Source organism: Culex quinquefasciatus, chromosome 3, assembly GCF_015732765.1.
Source record: "Culex quinquefasciatus strain JHB chromosome 3, VPISU_Cqui_1.0_pri_paternal, whole genome shotgun sequence".
NCBI lineage: Eukaryota > Metazoa > Arthropoda > Insecta > Diptera > Culicidae > Culex > Culex quinquefasciatus.
Genome location: NC_051863.1, coordinates 103,507,714 through 103,528,072, shown reverse-complemented (window position 1 = coordinate 103,528,072; position 20,359 = coordinate 103,507,714). Strand labels below are relative to the sequence as shown.

General features: G+C 38.3%; 1 protein-coding gene across 1 annotated transcript in view; it reads left to right on the top strand.

The window, feature by feature from the left end:
* Positions 1 to 10,509: 10,509 nt before the first annotated feature.
* Positions 10,510 to 20,359, top strand: part of LOC6042894 — a 96,477-nt gene continuing 86,627 nt past the window's right edge. Inside the window, 1 exon segment of the mRNA XM_038260306.1 lies at positions 10,510 to 11,206. Within this exon segment, the coding sequence (XP_038116234.1) occupies positions 11,114 to 11,206 (93 nt within the window). The 5' untranslated portion in view covers positions 10,510 to 11,113.

The window sequence follows — 20,359 nt, the reverse complement described above, 5'->3', positions numbered from 1 at the left end:
AATTTGATTGGAAAAAATGCCATTTAGAATTAATTAAAATATTATTTAGAATTTTGTCGGATTAGGGGTAAAACAAGTTTTCGCCTACTTGATACAGCATTTGACGTATTGATCTTAGGGTAAATAAGTTCTATTTATTTTTTCAAAAATGTTTTATTAAATTATTTTTTAAATCAAAATTACAACTCCAATACTTCTAACTTACGTGAAATTGACCGAGGATTCCGAAAATGACAAAATTGAGACCAAAAAGTACCGTCTTCTTGGCCTACAGGGCAAAAACTAACGTTGTAAAATGTTTGTTCTAGAAAAATCGTAAAACTATGAGAAAAACTGCGATTGGCCAAAAAGTTAATACCGTAAGCTTATAGTTCATAAAATTACCTATCTTTTGACCTATGGGAGTATGGGTGTTGGAGGCTGTTGCAAAAAGATATTATGGTTTTAAAAAAATCAAATTTTAACAGTAATTTGCAAAAGCTATGAGAAAAAGTTAAACCAATCCTGGATATCTATAGCACATTTTGAAGGGCTTTGAAAGACCATTCGAATGCATCTAAGAGAGTTGGAATTGATCAAGTTTTACGGAAATGCGAGCAATTTTAATATTTTTCATGTTTTTTGGACCTCAAATTTCAATGCCCGTTTTACCCCACTTCCTTTTGTCGTAGAGGGCTCATATTTGGCATGAGTTCATCTCATGTATAGACAAACAAACCCTGAAAGTTTCATCCAAATCGGAGCACCTCGATACGACCTCTAGAACAAACCGAGCAGAATCTACAAATACTGTCTCTTAACAGAACGAGGATTGAACCACTAAGTTTTTGGTTATTGATCCGACACGCTACCACCGCGCCATGGACGCTTGATGAAAAGTGAGTGAAAGAGCACCAACATAGGGAGCGTCCTTTTATTACGTAACGCAGTAGGGGGAGGGGGGGTCGGAGGCCGTGTTACGCTCCATACAAAATTTTTTAATTTTTATATTCCCTAACGGAATTGATTTATTTGTTCCCGGGCAGACGGTAATAACAAAATCAATAATATTTCAATAACAAATCCTGTTAAAATAACAAAAAGTGTTATTATTTTATCCTGAAGTTCAACATAAAGAAGAACAAATAATAACAGTTTCTGATAAAATAACAAAATTTGGTATTGAAGTGATATTATATTGAAAATGTTTAATAACACGCTAATAAGAGGAAATGTTATAAATTTCAAAAATCTCCTAATAACAAAATTTGTTATTCGTTCGGTATACTGACTTAGGAATAAAATTACCATAAATCGCACAAATGGAAAAGTTTCTAAGTGTCCATAACACAATCTGTTATTATTTTTCTTTTGTTAAATATGTTTAGATCTTTGGGATAAATTTGTCTAATTTCGTCAGGGTCATTATTTTGGCCATGAAATGGGGTCCTTAAGCTAAAATTATTCTAAAAAGTTGAAATTTTGGAAGCTGATAATTTTTAATTATTTGATATACCCCTAAGGGACTTTACTAAAATTGGCTACAAATATGGGATAATTTTGACCAATTTCGTCGAGGTCATTATTTTGGTCATGAAATGGGGTCCTTAAGCTAAAATTATTCTAAAAGGTTGAAATTTTGAAAGTTGATATTTTCAATTATTTGATATACCCCCTAAGGGATTTTACTAAAATTGGCTAGAACTATGAAATAATTTTGACCAATTTCGTCAGGGTCATTATTTTGGCCATGAAATGGGGTCCTTAAGCTAAAATTATTCTAAAAGTTGTAATTTTAAAAGTTGATTTTTCTAATTATTTGATATACCCCCTAAAGGACTTTGTTTAAAATGGTTAGAACTATGGGATAATTTTGACCAATTTCGTCAGGGTCATTATTTTGGCCATGAAATGGGGTCCTTAAGCTAAAATTATTCTAAAAAGTTGTAATTTTGAAAGTTAATTTTTTTTAATTATTTGATATACCCCCTGAAGGACTTTGTTTAAAATGGTTAGAACTATGGGATAATTTTGACCAATTTCGTCAGGGTCATTATTTTGGCCATGAAATGGGGTCCTTAAGCTAAAATTATTCTAAAAAGTTGAAATTTTGAGAGTTGATTTTTTAACTATTTGATATACCCCCTAAGGGACTTTACTAAAATTGGCTACAAATATGGGATAATTTTGACCAATTTCGTCGAGGTCATTATTTTGGTCATGAAATGGGGTCCTTAAGCTAAAATTATTCTAAAAAGTTGAAATTTTCAAAGTTGATATTTTCAATTATTTGATATACCCCCTAAGGGATTTTACTAAAATTGGCTAGAACTATGAAATAATTTTGACCAATTTCGTCTGGGTCATTATTTTGGCCATGAAATGGGGTCCTTAAGCTAAAATTATTCTAAAAGTTGAAATTTTAAAAGTTGATTTTTCTAATTATTTGATATACCCCTAAAGGACTTTGTTTAAAATGGTTAGAACTATGGGATAATTTCGACCAATTTCGTCTGGGTCATTATTTTGGCCATGAAATGGGGTCCTTAAGCTAATTATTCTATTCTAATTATTTGATATACCCCTTAAGGACTTTGTTTAAAATGGTTAGAACTATGGAATAATTATGACTAATTTCGTCGGGTTCATTATTTTGGCCATGAAATGGGGTCCTTAAGCTAAAATTATTCTAAAAAGTTGTAATTTTGAAAGTTGATTTTTTATTATTTGATATACACCTAAGGGATTTTACTAAAATTGGCTAGAACTATGATATAATTTTGACCAATTTCATCGGGGTCATTTATTTCACCATGAAATGGGGTTTCAAGCTAAAATTAATCCGATAAAATTAACTTTTGAGAGTTAATTTTTTTGTTATTTTTGTTATATTCCCTAACGGAATTGATTTATTTATTGAGAATTTTTGAAATGTGAATAACAAAAACTGTTATTATTTTCACAGAGCCAGGAAGTCGGAGCTGACGTTGAAGTTCGAGCTGGAGTGAGACCTCGGAGACTGCATCGGATTCAGCAAATTTTCAGCAACTTTTACTTGGAGTCGGAATCTGTGAAGTCGGGTATTTTTGGAGAGCTGAAGTCGTCGTTGACGTCATATCCTGCATCCAGAGTCGGAGTTGTCTTCAAAGTCGTTTGAAGGTACCCGACTCTGCAGCCCTGACTAGTACAGAGGAGTTATGGCAACTGCAGGTTTATTTGCAAATTACAAATAACACAAATCTTTGTTATTAATTTTTGTTATTTTAACAACTAATCCGATCATCATAACATATTTCGATATTCTCACAATATCAAAAACTGACCTTCCCAAGTTATTTCCGTCTGATCGGAAATTGTGTACGGCATCCCCGAGCATGGGTGAATAACAAGGGAAATGCGTAATAATACCTTTCTCTGGTATCAATACCAAATTTTGGTATTCTTGGACCCTTTAAAATTTGTCTTAAGGATTATGCAAGAGCAAAATGTGGTATCATATCAATTTAAGGTATTGTTTTGATATTGCAAAATTGCAGAATTTGTCAATGGTCGAACACCACATTTTGGTATTCTTTTGGTATTACAGTATTTTATCAAATTCCTCTGAAACTATGGGAAAATTTTGACCAATTTCGACAAAATAATTATTTTTGCGCTAAAATGATGTCTCAAAGCGAATGCTTTCATTGAAAACCGGAAATTTCAAACTTGATTTTAAACATTTTTTATATACCCCCTAAAGAAATTACTTAAAATTGTGGAAAATTTTCAAAGTCAGGATTCCACATTTTGGTATTATTTTGGTATTGATAGGATTATTATTTTGGTATTGAAAGGTTTAATCTAATTCCTCTGAAACTACGGAATTTTTTTTATAAATTTTGACGAGATAATTAATTTTTATTTGACTTGAAACCCAAAAATGTTAAAGCTGGGTAATTCTCCGCCAACTCTCACAGCAGTTGCCCCGATCCCTCTTCGATTTGCGTGAAACTTTGTCCTAAGAGGTAACTTTTGTCCCTGATCATGAATCCGAGGTCCGTTTTTTGATATCTCGTTACGGAGGGGCTGTACGACCCCTTACATTTTTGAACATGCGAAAAAAGAGGTGTTTTTCAATAATTTGCAGCCTGAAACGGTGATGAGATAGAAATTTGGTGTCAAAGGGACTTTTATGTAAAATTAGACGCCCGATTTGATGGCGTACTCAGAATTCCGAAAAATCTTATTTTTCATCAAAAAACACTAAAAACGTTTCAAAAATTCTCCCATTTTCCGTTACTCGACTGTAAAAATTTTTGGAACATGTCCCAGAAGGGTCATTTTTTCATTTAGAACAATTTTTTTTATTTCAAAATTTCGTGTTTTTTCTAACTTTGCTCGGTTATTTTTTAGAGTGTAACAATGTTCTACAAAGTTGTAGAGCAGACAATTACAAAAAATTGATATACAGACATAAGGGGTTTGCTCATAAACATCACGAGTTATCGCGATTTTACGAAAAAAAGTTTTGAAAAAGTTGGTCGTCGTCGATCATGGCCGTTCAAGGTCACCCGCGACAGACACGGACGACGAAACAAAGAGAAACACAAAAAGTAACTTTTTCAAAACTTTTTTTCGTAAAATCGCGATAACTCGTGATGTTTATAAGCAAACCCCTTATGTCTATGTGTGTGTGTGTGTGCAACCAACCAAACGGGACCACGCGGTCGCTTCTTACAAATTGAGTTGTTTCCATGTATTTTTAGATCTTCATTCTATACATACAAATAACTCGCATGGGCATTTGGAAGGTGTTCGCTCTGCCGAGCTTCGGTGACCCATTTCTACGCTGGCTAGCCGAGCGCGAGGTCCCTCAGCTTTTATCGACAAGCCCCGCCCTGAAGAACGTTTGCACCAATCGGGTTCAAACGTTATTTAGAACTTCCGAACCCTTGTCAAAGGAGGGCCATGCGTAGAGGTTCCGTTCCGAACGAGAGTGTGGAAAAATCGGACAAGTGGATATTGGATTTCGCCAAGAAGGTGTGCCCGGACTCGGTGCCGACACAACCATCATTCGACGTTGTTGATGGGAGCGATTCTAATCCTCCCTTCTCGATGGTAGAGCTCTCCATAGCTCTATTGACGGGCAACAACACTGCTCCTGGTCCGGACAAGATCAAGTTCAGCTTGCTGAAGAATCTTCCGGACGTCGCCAAGCAGCGTCTGTTGAAACTGTTCAACACGTTGGTGGAGCAGAACGTAATTCCACACGAATGGCGACAGGTCCAGGTGGTTGCCATTCAAAAGCCCGGTAAGCCGGCGTCCGACCACAACTCGTATCGTCCAATCAGCTTGCTGTCGTGTATACGCAAGTTGCTGGAGAAGATGATCCTCGACCGCCTCGAACCATGGATGGAACGAGAGCACTTGCTGTCAGATACGCAGTATGGCTTCCGGAGAGGCAAGGGAACAAGCGACTGTCTAGCCTTGCTGGCCACAGGAATCGACATAGCCCGTGGTAAAAACAGCAAATGGCTTCTGTCTTTCTAGACATCAAGGGTGCATTCGATTCAGTCTCCATCGAGGTGTTGGGAGTAAAGCTGCGGTGGAGCGGTCTCAATCCGACGATGTGCAACTTCCTCATCAACCTGTTGTCAGAAAAACACATGCACTTTGTGCAAGGTGATCTGGCAATCACCCGGATAAGTTACATGGGTTTGGCACAAGGCTCACGCCTTAGTCCATTAATGTATAACTTCTACGTCAGCGACATCGACGATTGCTTGACCGGAGACTGCACCCTTATACAGTACGCAGATGACGCAGTGGTTTCAATCGCTGCCAAGAAGGAAGTCGATCTGCTAGAACCCTTGCAAGATACCCTGAACAACTTGGCCCATTGGGCAGTTGGAAAGGGTATTGAATTCTCTCCGGAGAAGACGGAACTGGTCGTTTTTACGGGGAAGCATGAACCGCCACAGCTCAATCTTTCTCTCTCGGGAAAGACTATCGAGCAGTCGGACCACTTCATGTACATGGGTACCATCTTTGATCAGAAGGGAACATGGGGGAAGCACATTAACTACCTGAAGCAAAAGTGCCTGCAAAGAACTAATTTTCTGCGCAGCGTCTCTGGCAACCGGTGGGGTGCTCATCCTTCTGACTTGCTTCGACTGTACAAGACAACGATACTCTCGGTGCTGGAATATGGCAGTTTCTGCTTCCAAACAGCTGCGAAATCACGCTTGTTGGTTCTCCAGCGGATACAGTACCGAAGTCTTCGCTTTGTCTTGGGTTGCATGCACTCAACTCACAACATGACCCTCGAGGTCTTGGCGGGAGTGTTGCCTCTGCGAACTCGTTACTACGAACTGTCTTACCGGTTCCTGATCCGGTGTGATTACAGGAATAAACTGATAATTGACAACTTTGAAACGTTGCTGAACCTTCACGTTGAGTCTCGGCGCATGCTTCTATATTATGACTTTATGTCATCGTGGGAGTGGAGCCCGAGCACAACGGTACAGCGCACGCCTCCGTTAACTAGTAGCACCCTGATTGGTTTCGACACGTCCATGAAAGCTGATACTCGCGGTATCCCAAACCATCTTCTGCGGGGAGTTGTACCGTCGATCTTCGCATCAAAGTACAACCATGTTTCTCCAAACAACAGATTTTTCACCGATGGCTCCAAGCTCGACGGCTGTACGGGCTTCGGTGTTTATCATGAATCTTATCAGCTGTTCTTTAAGCTGAAGGACCCGAGTTCGGTTTATGTCGCAGAGTTAGCCGCGGTTTACTGCGCACTGCGAATCATCGAGACCATGCCACCTGACCACTACTTCATCTTCACTGATAGCTTTAGCTCTGTTGAGGCTATCCGGTCTCTGAAGCCGACCAGGAGTCTGCGTTTTCCTCACGGAAATACGCAAGACTTTAAACAACCTGGCGGCTCAGTCCTTCAGCATCACGGTGGTGTGGGTCCGCGCTCATTGCTCGATTCCGGGTAATGAGAAAGCGGACTTGCTCGCCAAGAAGGGTGCTGAGAGTGGAGACATTTTTGAAAGGCCAATTAGCCTACAAGAATGCTACGGTTTTCCGAGGCAGCGTGCGCTTCTGGATTGGCAAAAACAATGGGACGACGACACCAAGGGACGTTGGATGTATTCCATACGACCTAAGGTGCAAAGAAAAGCCTGGTTCAAGGGAATGGACTTGACGCGTGGATTCATCAGAACGATGTCCCGCCTTATGTCGAACCATTACTCGTCCAAGGCTCATCTTTTCCGTATCAACATGAGTGATACGAACCTTTGCGACTGTGGGCAGGGTTATCAGGACATCGACCATCTCGTATGGGCGTGTCCAGATCACCAGGCTCACAGAATTAAGTTGAAAGATACCCTCAGGGCCCGAGGAAGACCACCAGAAATCCCGATGCGAGACGCGTTATCTCAACTAGACCTTGATGTTCTCTATCCGATCTATCAGTTCCTCTTAGATTCCAAAATATCCATTTAGTTTTTCTTCAGTTAGTTTTCCTTCAGTTAGTATAACTCGCCTTCGCACAAAGCCGTCGTTTCTGGTTTGCACCGGAAGCAAAGCAAGAACGACCCAGCAGCTGGACACCGAGTTGCGGCTGAGGACAAAAGCAAAGGCCAGCAGAGCCAACCAAGACCCCTACACAATCCCCCTTCCCTTCCCACGCCTTGTCTTTAACATCAATCCCTTCCCTACTAACCCCGAGTAGGCCGCGGGTAATCGGCTTCCTTCCCACTAACATTTACACACAAGATCCTCTGTAATTATTAAGTCAAATGTAATTACAAAAGCCGACTAGGTCCTAACCAGGTCCCAGCACCGAAAAGGACCTAATAAAAATAATTTTATGAAAAAAAAACCCTTGTCAAATGGACAAGGACCCAGCGCGTATATAGTTTGATAGTAACAGTATTCCTAATTCCAGGCATCGCTCACCAAGCCGTGATGGCCTAGTGGTTTTTGCTTACCAATCCAAAGGACGGAGGATCGAACCCCGACTCGGACGACTTTGATTTTTCGTTCATGTTCAGTGTTTCAAGATTAATATTTCTTATACTTTCTCGTTGGGAGCAGATGGGAATCGAACCCAGGACCATTCGCTTAGAAAGCGAACACCGTAACCAGTCAGCCACGGTCGCTCTTTAAGCAAACCCCTTATGTCTATATATCAAAATTTTTGTAATTGTCTGCTCTACAATTTTGTAGAACATTGTTACACTCTAAAAAATAACCCAGCAATGTTAGAAAAAACACGAAATTTTAAAATGAAAAATTTTGTTCTAAATGAAAAAATGACCCTTTTGAGTCAATGTAGATTCCAAAAGTACATTAAATTTCCCATGAAATGACATGTTCCAAAAAATTTTACAATCGAGTAACGGAAAATGGGAGAATTATTAAAACTTTTTCAGTGTTTTTTTGATGAAAAATAAGATTTTTCGGACTTCTGAGTACGCCATCAAATCGGGCGTCTAATTTAACATAAAAGTCCCTTTGACACCAAATTTCTATCTCATCACCGTGACAGGCTGCAAATTATTGAAAAACACCTCTTTTTCGCATGTTCAAAAATGGAAGGGTCGTACCGCCCCTCCGTCACGAGATATCACAAGACGGACCTCGGATTCGTGATCAGGGACAAAAGTTACCCCTTAGGACAAAGTTTCACGCAAATCGAAGAGGGGTCGGGGCAACTTTTCCCGATTTCGTGTGAGTTGGTAGAGAATTACCCAGCTGATTTTCATATTTTTTTTTTATATACCTTCTAAGATTTTTTTTTTAAAACCATTGCAATACCAAGTTTTGGTATTCAAGCAATGCATTGCAATGTTTAAAATTCCAGAAGACCTCAACTTGGTATTGAAATGGTTTTATTTTGAGTTATTATTTTACCCTTGGAATAACATGGTTTGGTATTTTTGTGCCCTTCCACATACAAGACTTTGGTATGATTTCATGGTATTTTACCATCTATTACTGGGCAACCAAGGGCACATTTTGGTCCCTGTTATTTGCCCAAGTAATACCAAAATTTGGTATTCCCGTGTTATTTACCCCTGCTCGGGTCTAACGTTGATCCTGCCCGACATGAATCCACCAGTCCGTTGGTTTTGTTTTGCAGCGCACTCAGGTGATTTCCCAAGATTGCATACTTCTGCTCCAGAATTCTCCTTTCTAATGCAATTTCCTCTTGCAAGCTATTGAACCTACAAATACAATCACAGCCGGAATTCTCGAATTGAGGTTAGAGCACAGATCGCATCTCCAATCTATGTTCGGGGTGAAGTCGTGCACCGTCAAGCAGCTATCGTGGAAACGGGCCCTGCAATCCTTGCAGGTGAAAATATCCTCGCCTCCCGGGCCTCTTTTTACTGTTGAGATTTGCGAAGGCCTTATTGGGCTGAATTTCTTTGAGCAGATTGAAAGTCCCGATTGTTGTGGTTGATCAGCTAAAACTAGAATCCATTTTTTATCAATCCAATTCTATTTAACTTCTTTCAAAAACTTACAATTATTCAGTAATTAAACACTCTTCTTACAATCTGATTTGGCTTCGATTTTCCAACCAGTTCCTGAGGGGAACACTCTTGAAGAGTATCGGGGCCGGAATTACAAAGCGGATTCAGTGGCAGTTTCATTCTCAACTTAATGTTAACATGTTAGGGTTAATGTTAACATTCCATAGGTCGCCTCCCTAAGGTGTCGCGATAAGGTTCAGTTTGTGACGATACCTTCCCTTTACTAAGCAATCGATTCCAGAAGGGAAAAGATCACCAGTTGTGTTGGTCCGAGCCGGGATTTGAACCCCGATCTACCGCTTACGAGGCGGAAGCGTTACCACTGGGCTACGTGGCTCGGTCATTACACGCTCATCTAAGGATGAAAACATGGTATCCCGTGTTGGAATATTGTAACCGGATGAGAGTCTAGTGCTGTCATACGTTTAATTACAGCGTTGTGCAGACATCCGGAATTGTGCGACCTTTATTGCTAATGCTAATGCTCATGCTCAAATTGAGGTGCCTGAAACACGATATTTCGGTTGATTGCATTTTATACTTTATTTGCGTCATAAGTCAACGTTATAAATCTTTGAATGTTTGTAAAAGTTGGTTTAAGAAACCTTAAAATATGCAGAATTAAATCACAACATCTTCCCACTGGTACATATATTATCCCGGAGAATGTGTCTACTTTCTGAGCTCCTCATCATGTGAATAGTCAAAACATGAAATTTGTTGATGATTTCTAGCAAAACAACGTAATTGTGCCTAATGTACACATCATCTGAAGTGAACAGGATAGATTCTTTGTTTACTATTCTGCATTGGCCAATTTACATTGTTTTGTTTGATTTAATCTTTGGGTAGACTTCGCACTAGCGCACCTAGCCGCAGATTACTCTAATTTTGCCATGCTGTTGCATGGGGAACATGTCATTTTACGAAATTCGAATGAACTTGTCACTCCTTGCAAATCTTCGAAATTCGAGCCTTCAGATTCATTTCGGAGAACCCATGCGCCCTACCTTTACTCCTGTTTATCATAGACCTGTGATCGATCAGTGGAAAACGATTTGCCTCATTCTGTTAGTGGATTCTAAAAACCTGAGGTCTAAGCATTTTATAATACATTTTGGTGATGGAAATTCGGTACACCTGTTAAAAGCAACAATGCACGTGTCCCATCGGATGCAGAATCATTAGGTGGAATATGAAACAGGGCTGGCTGCCCAAAAATTTTCATTGGAAAGGCAAAAAATTGTGATAGGTGTCCTTTGCGTTTGCGCAGAATAGGAACCAGTGTGAGAGAAGATAAGGACTGAGAGCAAGGAAGACATCAGCAGCCCAAGCGGCAGCATATAGGGACACACACTAGCAGTAGATCGATCGTCTTTTGGTGAGACAAAGAGAGAAAGTTGAGAGATGGCAGATTCGTTGAATAAAGAGATACGTAGGAGTTCTTGAAGAAAAGGAAAACGGCCATCCTGACTGGACCGACGACATGGAGGGTGTTTTCAAAGAGTTGTGATTGTGATTCCATCTGAATACGGCAAACTGGATAAAAACGGCCAAAGGAGTCTACTGTGTTTAAGTTCTCGGTGCGGTAGATGTCGTATTTACTGAACTTTATCGAGGCAGTAAGGGGCTCAGGCAAATGCCCCGAAATTGTTCATTTGAGGCATGTCGTAATGGCAAGGGAGGTGAGTGTTTATAGTTTAAACCACAGTAAATCATTATTAGCAACAATTTTTCACTACAGTTGGAATAAGCAATTACCTGGACTAAAAAAACTCATCTCATCTTCTATTTCGAGCCAAGGCATGTCAATTCTAAATCTTATAAAATCATACATTCGCAGTTCCACCCATTAGAAAATGTGAAACAGAAGGAAGAAAACTATGCTGACAGTGTGAAAGTGCTAACCAAGCAATGTGTCAAATTAATCAAATAAAATCGTGTTTTGAATTTAACAACTTTCCCTGGGACCGTGTTAAAATCGTAGAGTCCTGTCGCCCATGTGCAAAATCAATTTTCAATTCATATTTATTGGTGAAATGAACATGAAGTTTTCAAATTGAACATAAAATTTGGCCAATTCACCAAGTGCAGGAAAGCACGCCATGTGGGTGTGTAAGTGCACGTGTAGGTGTGCTAGTACTCTTGCTTACTCTCACACACGCACAGACCGACAGAAACCAGTTCTATTGCGCATGTGGAGGACAGGTGCGCGATTTGACATCCTTTCATTAGCTTTGACGTTTGTTATACTGATCGCAGCAATGTGTGTACTGGGTAAATGTAAACCGACTAATAATAACAGTAGATAGCGATCCCAAGTAGCAAGAAAAACATCGCTCTTTATTTTTTTTTGTTGAACAATTGCTGCATAAATGTTTTTATTAGTTAATTATTGAACAAGTGGCAACACATTTGGTCAATTGTTCACATTTTGATCAAAAAACCATTGTTCAACATGGCTGTGTAACACAAATGCCAAATCTAGCAACGGATTACGAATAGTTCATTTTGAAGTTTATTCTGACCTCAATGAAACATGCTTGTAGAACTCGTAAAGCAAAATGACATTTGCAGACATGATGTTTCATTTCAGTTTGCTGAACGTGATAACATAGTAGATTTGACCTTTCTCGTCGGCTGGGATTTCTCGTAAACAAGTTGTTTATGTGAAGTTCGCGTTCGTGTTCTAAAATCCGAGCAAGGACATGTTAACGAAACAAGCAAGGATAGTTCTAAAAATAGAAACAGCTTACGTTCGAAAGAAGTTTGGGCAAACTGTTAGTGAACTTGGTAAAACCTAGATGACCGCAGACTTCTTATTGACGTTTAGGCCTGCTCATCCAACATAACCCCTCGTGGAAAGAAGCAGACGCGCGCCCGGACTTGACATTTGGAGTAATCCCTGAGCATTCTTCATCAAAAAGGAAAACTGAAAATGCAGCACCGGGAACCAGCAGCAGTAGTAGAGTAGTAGTAGCAAGCGATGTTCATTAGCACTCAAACATAATTGAAAAAAATTCCCCAAAGGCATAACTAGGAAACTGAATGATTTTTTATGGTTGATATTTTTGTATTATGCATCATTCATATTATTATTATTCATAAATGGCGTATCCCTGTCCAAACTAATAAATTACAAAAAACTAGTAGTTAAAGTATCGTAAAGCGACATTACTCACAAATAAAGGATTAAATAAAGAAAAAACAACTTTTGAGCGAACACCTTGGACGTATTTTATGAAAAGCCTGTTTAACATTCTTGTCTGCCACGATATGGTCTTGAACGGTTATAAAAACGTTTGCCTAACTCCCTCCTGAATCTTAAAGGCAGAATGTTGTTAAACGGTTCTAACGACGTTATCAACCCGGTTCAGAATCTTATAGTCAAGAGTTCTTATGACATGTTCAACAAACGTTCTCTATGCAAGTAGGACGTGCGCTGGTAAAACTTAATTAAACCACGCACATTTCTAACAGGTTAAGAGATGTTCAACAACAGAAAAACGTGCGCTTTTTCCTTTTTCCAAGAGTTCTCAGGGACGTTGGGAAAACATAGTAAATGAGTTCAACAACAAGTTCGGAAATCTTTTGGCGAACAAAGTGTGCTACTTGGGATATAAAATGATCAGTGAAAGAATAGAAAACGAAAAGCCCATCACATTTTGGGGCACCCATGGCTTATACCATTCCTGCCCATATCCCGTTAAAGAATTAATAGGTAATCAATCTTTTGAAAATTGCACCGTTGAACAAATACAAACAATTAACCGCCTTGTTCTCTGAACGATAGGAAACCCTAGAGAAGAAGATCGAGATTTTTCTCATTATTTTATTTAAAAACAATCGTTTGATGGAGATAAATAACTGACCAATCCTCTTGAAACTTGTTATGTTCAAAGCCAGTATTGGAAATCCTACAACTTATCTAATCTAAACCTCTCACACCCTAGCGAAACAAATCTTTCGAAGGAATCCTGGAGAATGTCTTAGCTTATGGTACGTTCGTTTGAAGAGCCAGTGCGGCACTGAGTGCCGCACTCGTCGAGTGCCAGTTTTGGTTCAAACGAACGGCCTAGTTTTGCTCTCAGTTTTTATGCTTGTGTGCGTGCGTGGTGTTTTGTTTTTGTTCTTAAAACGTCAGTTTAAATTGAATCGTTGTGAATGGAACATCGAGCTAGAGGTAAGTATCAAAAGCAATAATACTTTCACCCGATTAAAATTTAGCTTTTCTTTAACTCAGGCTAAGTCGGAATAAGCAATCCACCGTCCTTCAAATTCTGGGCCACGAGATCCGGCGCCGTTGGTTTCAAAAACACCGATTTCCCCTTCAGTGGCCAACGTTATGTCGTCTAGTCTTTGCCGGAGTCAATCACGGTCAACCTATCAGGCCGATATGGACCACAAGCGGAGGCGATTATTGGTGGCTGCTCGTTACGGGAACCATGCACCAACCGTGTGAAAAATCCCCCGTCAACAAGCACCCCCTAGGACGACGCGCCCATCTTTTGGAACCGATTGCATCGGCTTAACTCAACGACGTGTATCTGACGGTGTACCTGGTCGGCAACGACACACCAACAAACCACTCAGTCAAGACTGAACATCAATCAGCTCGGATGTTCCAAAACTTTTTTTACTTTTAAAGAAAAATATTTACATGTAAATAAACTTAAAATGTGAAAAAATGCATTTCAACAATTGAAGAAGAAATTAATCGTAAAATACGAAATGTACTACTAAAAATCCAGATAACATGTTACCAAAATTTCACAAGTGCTATTATAAATATTCCCTTTTCTTTTTGCCAAATTGAACTTCGCTGGATAGAAAAAATCTAAATTCCTAAAATTCCATGAATTTAAAAAAAAAATAGAAAGATGTTTCAAAAATCCAAAAACTTGAATTTCCTATTTTTATAATTCCTAAAATATCTTAAATACCAAAAAACCTGGATTAACTCTAGATTCTAAATTTTCACAAATTCCTGAAATTTCTCAAATTACTAAAATTTCTAAAATACTTAAAATTAAAAATAAATCAGAAATTTAAAAATTCTTAAATTTTATGTATTCCAACAAAATCTCAGAAATTCCTAAAACACTTATAACACCAATTAATACAAATCAAACCATCCACATTAACGACCCCCGGGTCTTTTGTGGTCTCTATTGCAAGTTTCTGCTCGAACCTAGGAGTCCGAAGGCTTGAATGGGGAGAGCATCCAAACCTCTTTTACTCCAAGGAACCTTCCACCCCAGTGTTTGAACTGACGACCTTTGGATTGCGAGTCCAACAGCCGCCAGCGATTCCACCGGAGTAGGCTTGGTTTGGTGTGTTGTTTGTACTTCTGGCATGGATACGACTCCTACACGTGGAATCCTGCTCGTGGATTGACTTAACGGCCTAACAACCAAGGCCGGGACCGACATTTTACTTCCTCATCCGATGGAAGGTTGCAGCAGATGGGAATCGAACCCAGAAACATCCGCTTACAAAGCGGACAGCGTAACCATTCGGCAACGCACTGCCACTCACCAATTAATACAGAAGTTCCTAAAATTCCATAATTTAAAAAATCCTTGAATTGTATTTTTTTTAAAGTTATTTTAAAAGTTAAAAAAAACCCAGAAATTTCTGAAACTGAAGAATTTTTAAACATATTTAAGATTTTAGAAAATCCATGTTTATAAATCTAAATTATTAAAAATTATAATTTTTCAGAAGTTTTAATTTTTTTATAAAATTCATAAAATCTCTAAAATTTCTAATCTTCTTAAAAATTTGAAATGACAAAAAAACTGTAATTACTTATCGTCACAAATTGCTGAATATCCTAGAATCCCTGAATTTCCATAAATTCCTAGAATTCCAAAAATTGTACAAATATTATAATTCCAGAATTTGTAAATTCTAATTTTCTTGAACTTTTTAAAACTTCTTAAATTCCATAAACTATTATTACTTCATTAAATAAAAAAATCCTGAAATTTAAAAAAAATATTTAGTAAATCTCTGAAATTCTATAACTCCGAAAAAAACCAAAAACTTCTGAATTCTGGAATTTTTTAGAGTTATTATAGTTTTTTTTAATAAAAAAAAAGTATAAAATAATGTTATTGACGTAGACTTACGTCTTTGTCGAAGGTACTGGGGTGCCATTTCAAAAAACCCGGGCCGAAGGCCCTGGATTACTGCGTCATCCGTCAAACGCTTATATCTTCCTCCCGTCTAATCGAATCGACACGATTTATGTTCCATTCGATTCGAAAATTATTCAGCAATTTGCTATAAAACTTTCATTGTTGGCAAAACAGTTTAACTATTGAAACAATTGAATGTTTTAAAATGTTTTCAAATGCAGAGATTTTGCAAGCAAAATGAGCGCTTCTCACTCACGGACGGGAATGTCAAGTACCTATTTTGAGGGGAAAATCATCCGAGCAACTCGTCCGAGTGTCGGTCGCGAAAAAGGAGGGTAAGTAGCGGGCCGAAATGCTATATAAGAACGCGCGCCAGAGCCCATTCTATCATTCACGTCTCAGACGTCGGACCGGCAGCAGCAGCAGCAGCAGCAGGAGAGAGGGACCAGAACTGGAAAAGAAGCGCGCATCGCCTTCTCGTCGTCACCGTCAGCCAGTTGCCTCTCGATGGCCGGACCGTTTGGATCTTTCGTGGTTGCCGTGGTTCGGAGTTGCCTCACTCCCCGTCCCTCGTCCCACCCGGGACGAGGCATCAACGAGATGAGGCGCGCGCCTTCTGTCTTCCGCTGAAAAGCCTCTCGTGGGTGAAGCCGTGGTTGTGAAACAATCAAGGCATCCAACTAGCTCGTCGCATTCGCGGCGAGCGCTTCTGAAAGAATTACGTCGTGTCCAATTCCAAACTGTTGAAAGAGTTGCCCTCATCCCTCGTTCCACCCGGGACGAGGCAGCGAGCTAATTTCAATTTAAATTTCAGGAACAAATTTTGGTCTTCGGGGGCGACGGAATGCACAGCTTTCTGAGGCTGCTCTCGCCCCCAATGGCCGGATCGTTTGGATCTTTCGTGGTAGGGGGTGAGGATTTTCCAATTCTTCGGAGTTGCCCACTCCCCGTCCCTCGTCCCACCCGGGACGAGGCAGCAACAGGATAAAGCACGCGCCTGCTGCCGTCTCACCAAACAGTTGCCTCTCGTGGGTCGTTGTTGTGAAACAATCAGGAAGGGGGTGAAGACTTCCCAACTCTTCGGAGTTGCCTCACTCCCCGTCTCTCGTCCCACCCGTGATGAGTCGGTGAAATGCCTTTCAGGAACTAGTGTTGGTCTTCGGAGGTGACGGATTGCACAGCTTTCTGAACCCCTCTCTCTCCATTATGCATTATGCTACCAAACTTTCATTCGGTTCGCGAAAAAATCGTTTTTCGTTCATCTCTCCTCCATTCGATGTTTCCATTGTTTTAATAAGGCTTTCTAGTCAAAGATTTACCAACACATTCAAAGTATGGTTACAAGGCAGTTGCGGTCCGATTGAGTTGACTGGAGTGTGTGAGTTCTGTTTTGTCGGGAGGCCTATCTCCCATTTACGATCTTATTCCGTCAATGTATTTCAAGTATCTAGCTAATCCTTCAAAATTAAAATATGGAAAACTCTATGTCCACATCTCAAAACTTTACGTAGTCTACGCCATTCCGGTTATGTCTGTGACATAACTACTTTGACTTTTTGAAGAGTAATAAATATATAATATAAATTTCTTTTAACATTTCTCAATTTTATGAATTTAAATCTTTCTGTAATTTTATTAATTTCTGTAATTAAGAATTTAATTATATTAAACAAGCCTAACCCGACAAACTTCGTCTTGTCTTTTTTCGTTTCTTGACGTTTTTAGCTTGTTTGCTTATTCAGCCTCCTGTGATCAAAAGTTGATTTTACGTAACTTTTCCATACAATTTGCAGATTTTCCGGAATCGATTCCAGAGTGGCCAAAGTGGTATTTTTTTAGCATATAAACCTTCCTTGGGCTTACACGAACCTAACACATCAAAGTGCACCTCGATCCGACGATCTGTATTGAACTGATTCGCGTTTGAACAAAACCGTCGAATTTTTTTATATACCTATATAGATATTTCTGGTTTCTAGAACTTTGATTATTTATGAAATTTAAGTAATAATAAGAGCTAAGGAACTTCATAGATTTTCAAGAAATATAAAGAACTTAGCGAATTTTATAAAAATATTTAAGAGGCAGTATTTGTAGATTCTGCTCGGTTTGTTCTAGAGGTGGTATCGAGGTGCTCCGATTTGGATGAAACTTTCAGCGTTTGTTTGTCTATGCATGAGATGAACTCATGTCAAATATGAGCCCTCTACGACAAAGGGAAGTGGGGTAAAACGGGCATTGAAGTTTGAGGTCCAAAACACATGAAAAATCTTAAAATTGCTCGCATTTCCGTAAAACTTCATCAATTCCAACTCTCTTAGATGCATTCGAAAGGTCTTTCGAAGCCCTTCAAATTGTGCTATAGACATCCAGGATTGGTTTAACTTTTTCTCATAGCTTTTGCAAATTACTGTTAAAAATGGTTTTTAAACCTTAATATCTTTTGCAACAGCCTCCGACATCCATACTCCCATAGGTCAAAAGATAGGTAATTTCATGGACTATAAGCTTACGGTATTAACTTTTTGGCCAATCGCAGTTTTCTCATAGTTTTACGATTTTTCTAGAACAAACATTTTACAACGTTAGTTGTTGCCCTGTTGGCCAAGAAGACGGCACATTTCGGTCTCAATTTTATCATATTCGGAATCCTCGGTCAATTTCACGTAAGTTAGAAGTATTGGAGTTGTAATTTTGATTTAAAAAATAATTAAATAAAACACTTTTGAAAAAAGAAATAGATCTTATTTACCCTATGATCAATACGTCAAATGCTGTATCAAGTAGGCGAAAACTTGTTTTACCCCTAATCCGACAAAATTCTAAATAATATTTTAATTAATTCTAAATGGCATTTTTTCCAATCAAATTCAAAATTCCAAAACCTCAATCTAATGTAAAATTTTCTGAGGATTCCGAATATGACAAAATTGAAAATGATTTTTTGAGATTTTGGAATTATATCAGTATAAACAATCCTAAGAACTTTCGAGAAATTATAAAATTTTCCAAAAAATACTGGATTTCTTAAATTTTAAGAGTTTTATAAGTTCTTTGAGATTTATGGAATATTTTAGAATGTTAGAATTCGCAGAATTTTAAGATTATTTTTACCATTTTTTATAAGTTTCAGGATATTTTTGGAATTTAGAAATATGAAGACTTTTTTTTATAAATTTAATTCCGAAATTCAATAATTTGAAAAACAAATAACACTTTTTTTCTTTTAAGAGGATTAGGAATATTTAGCAGGGCTGCGGAGTCGGGTCATGTTTTAGACGACTCCGACTCCGGCTTTCTGAGTTAAGCCGACTCCGACTCCGACTCCGGCTCCGGCTTTCAGCTTCATACGACTCCGACTCCGGCCTGCCAACTCTAGCCGACTCCGACTCCGACTCCAGCTTTTAACAAATTGTTGACTCCGACTCCGACTCCGACTCCAACACTAACTCAGTATTAAGAATATCTAAAAAAATGTTTGGATAAAATCTCCATTCCTCTAACTATCCCCCACCTATAAGATATTTTGAAAGTTATTTTGCAACTTTCCTTCAGTAGACATAGTCGATTTTTTAAGCACCTGCAAACTCTGTTCACAACTTAGAATTAATCAGCTGTTCATAGGTAGTCCTCATCTCAGCAAAATAACCACACAAGTAATGCTTTAACAACGAAATAAATAGAAATGAGAAAAGTATTAATAACATCACCCACATGTTCCGCTCACATGCTCGTATACCTGTAAACCAGGTGACATTGATGTTCAGGGTTACATTGATACGTTGAAGTTTTTTTGCAAAATGATAGTACAAAATGATTTTGCAGAATCAGAGTTTTCAAGAAGCAAATTGGATTCTGTTTTTAGAATAATTGTAATTTTTATTTAATTAACCCAAATTTACATCACTTTTTTATAAAAGTTGGTAAACAAGTTAAACAAATATGTAATTGTTATTTTCAAAATAAAAATGGGTTGCCTAGCCTTCATAATTGATTTGACATATAAAATCATTTTGCTTACATTTAGGCTGTATTTGTAAGTCACAAAGTAACTATCAAAGTCACCCTTGTATTAAAATAAACAGTTTCGTAACTATATTACAAAGCTCAACTGAATTTATTTGAAAATACATACATGGACATTTTGTGTAAACTTTAAGGAAATCGATAAATTTAATATATTCGATTATTATTTCAAAATTAGTTGCAACTTATATGTGATATTTTTGTCAGTTTCAAATATTTACTTTGACCATTGTTTTTAATTTATATGCAAAATGAGCATGTTGAGTTCAATCTATTACATGGCACTCGCTCTAACTCCATGCAATTTGCTGATTTTCACAATTTATACAACTAATTTTGCAAAACTGTTGATAGAAACTTGTTTGCTCATCCTATTGAGCTTTTTATCACTCGATTTCAGTTGAAAACGCTTTTTATGAGCTGTAATTGAACATCAATGTGCTGATGGCAACATTAGGAGAATTAGATGCTGTTCCCCCAATAGTTGATAATTTGATGGTCAATTTTATCAATGTTTAAAACGTTACATTTTTAGTTAAGTACTGATAGTGATCCTTTGTTTTTGTAAATTTGGTGAAATTTGAATTGAAAGAATACACAATTACAAGCAAAGGAGAGTCAAGCATCAACTGAATATTAAAAAAGAGTTCACGACCAATTTTTTTATAA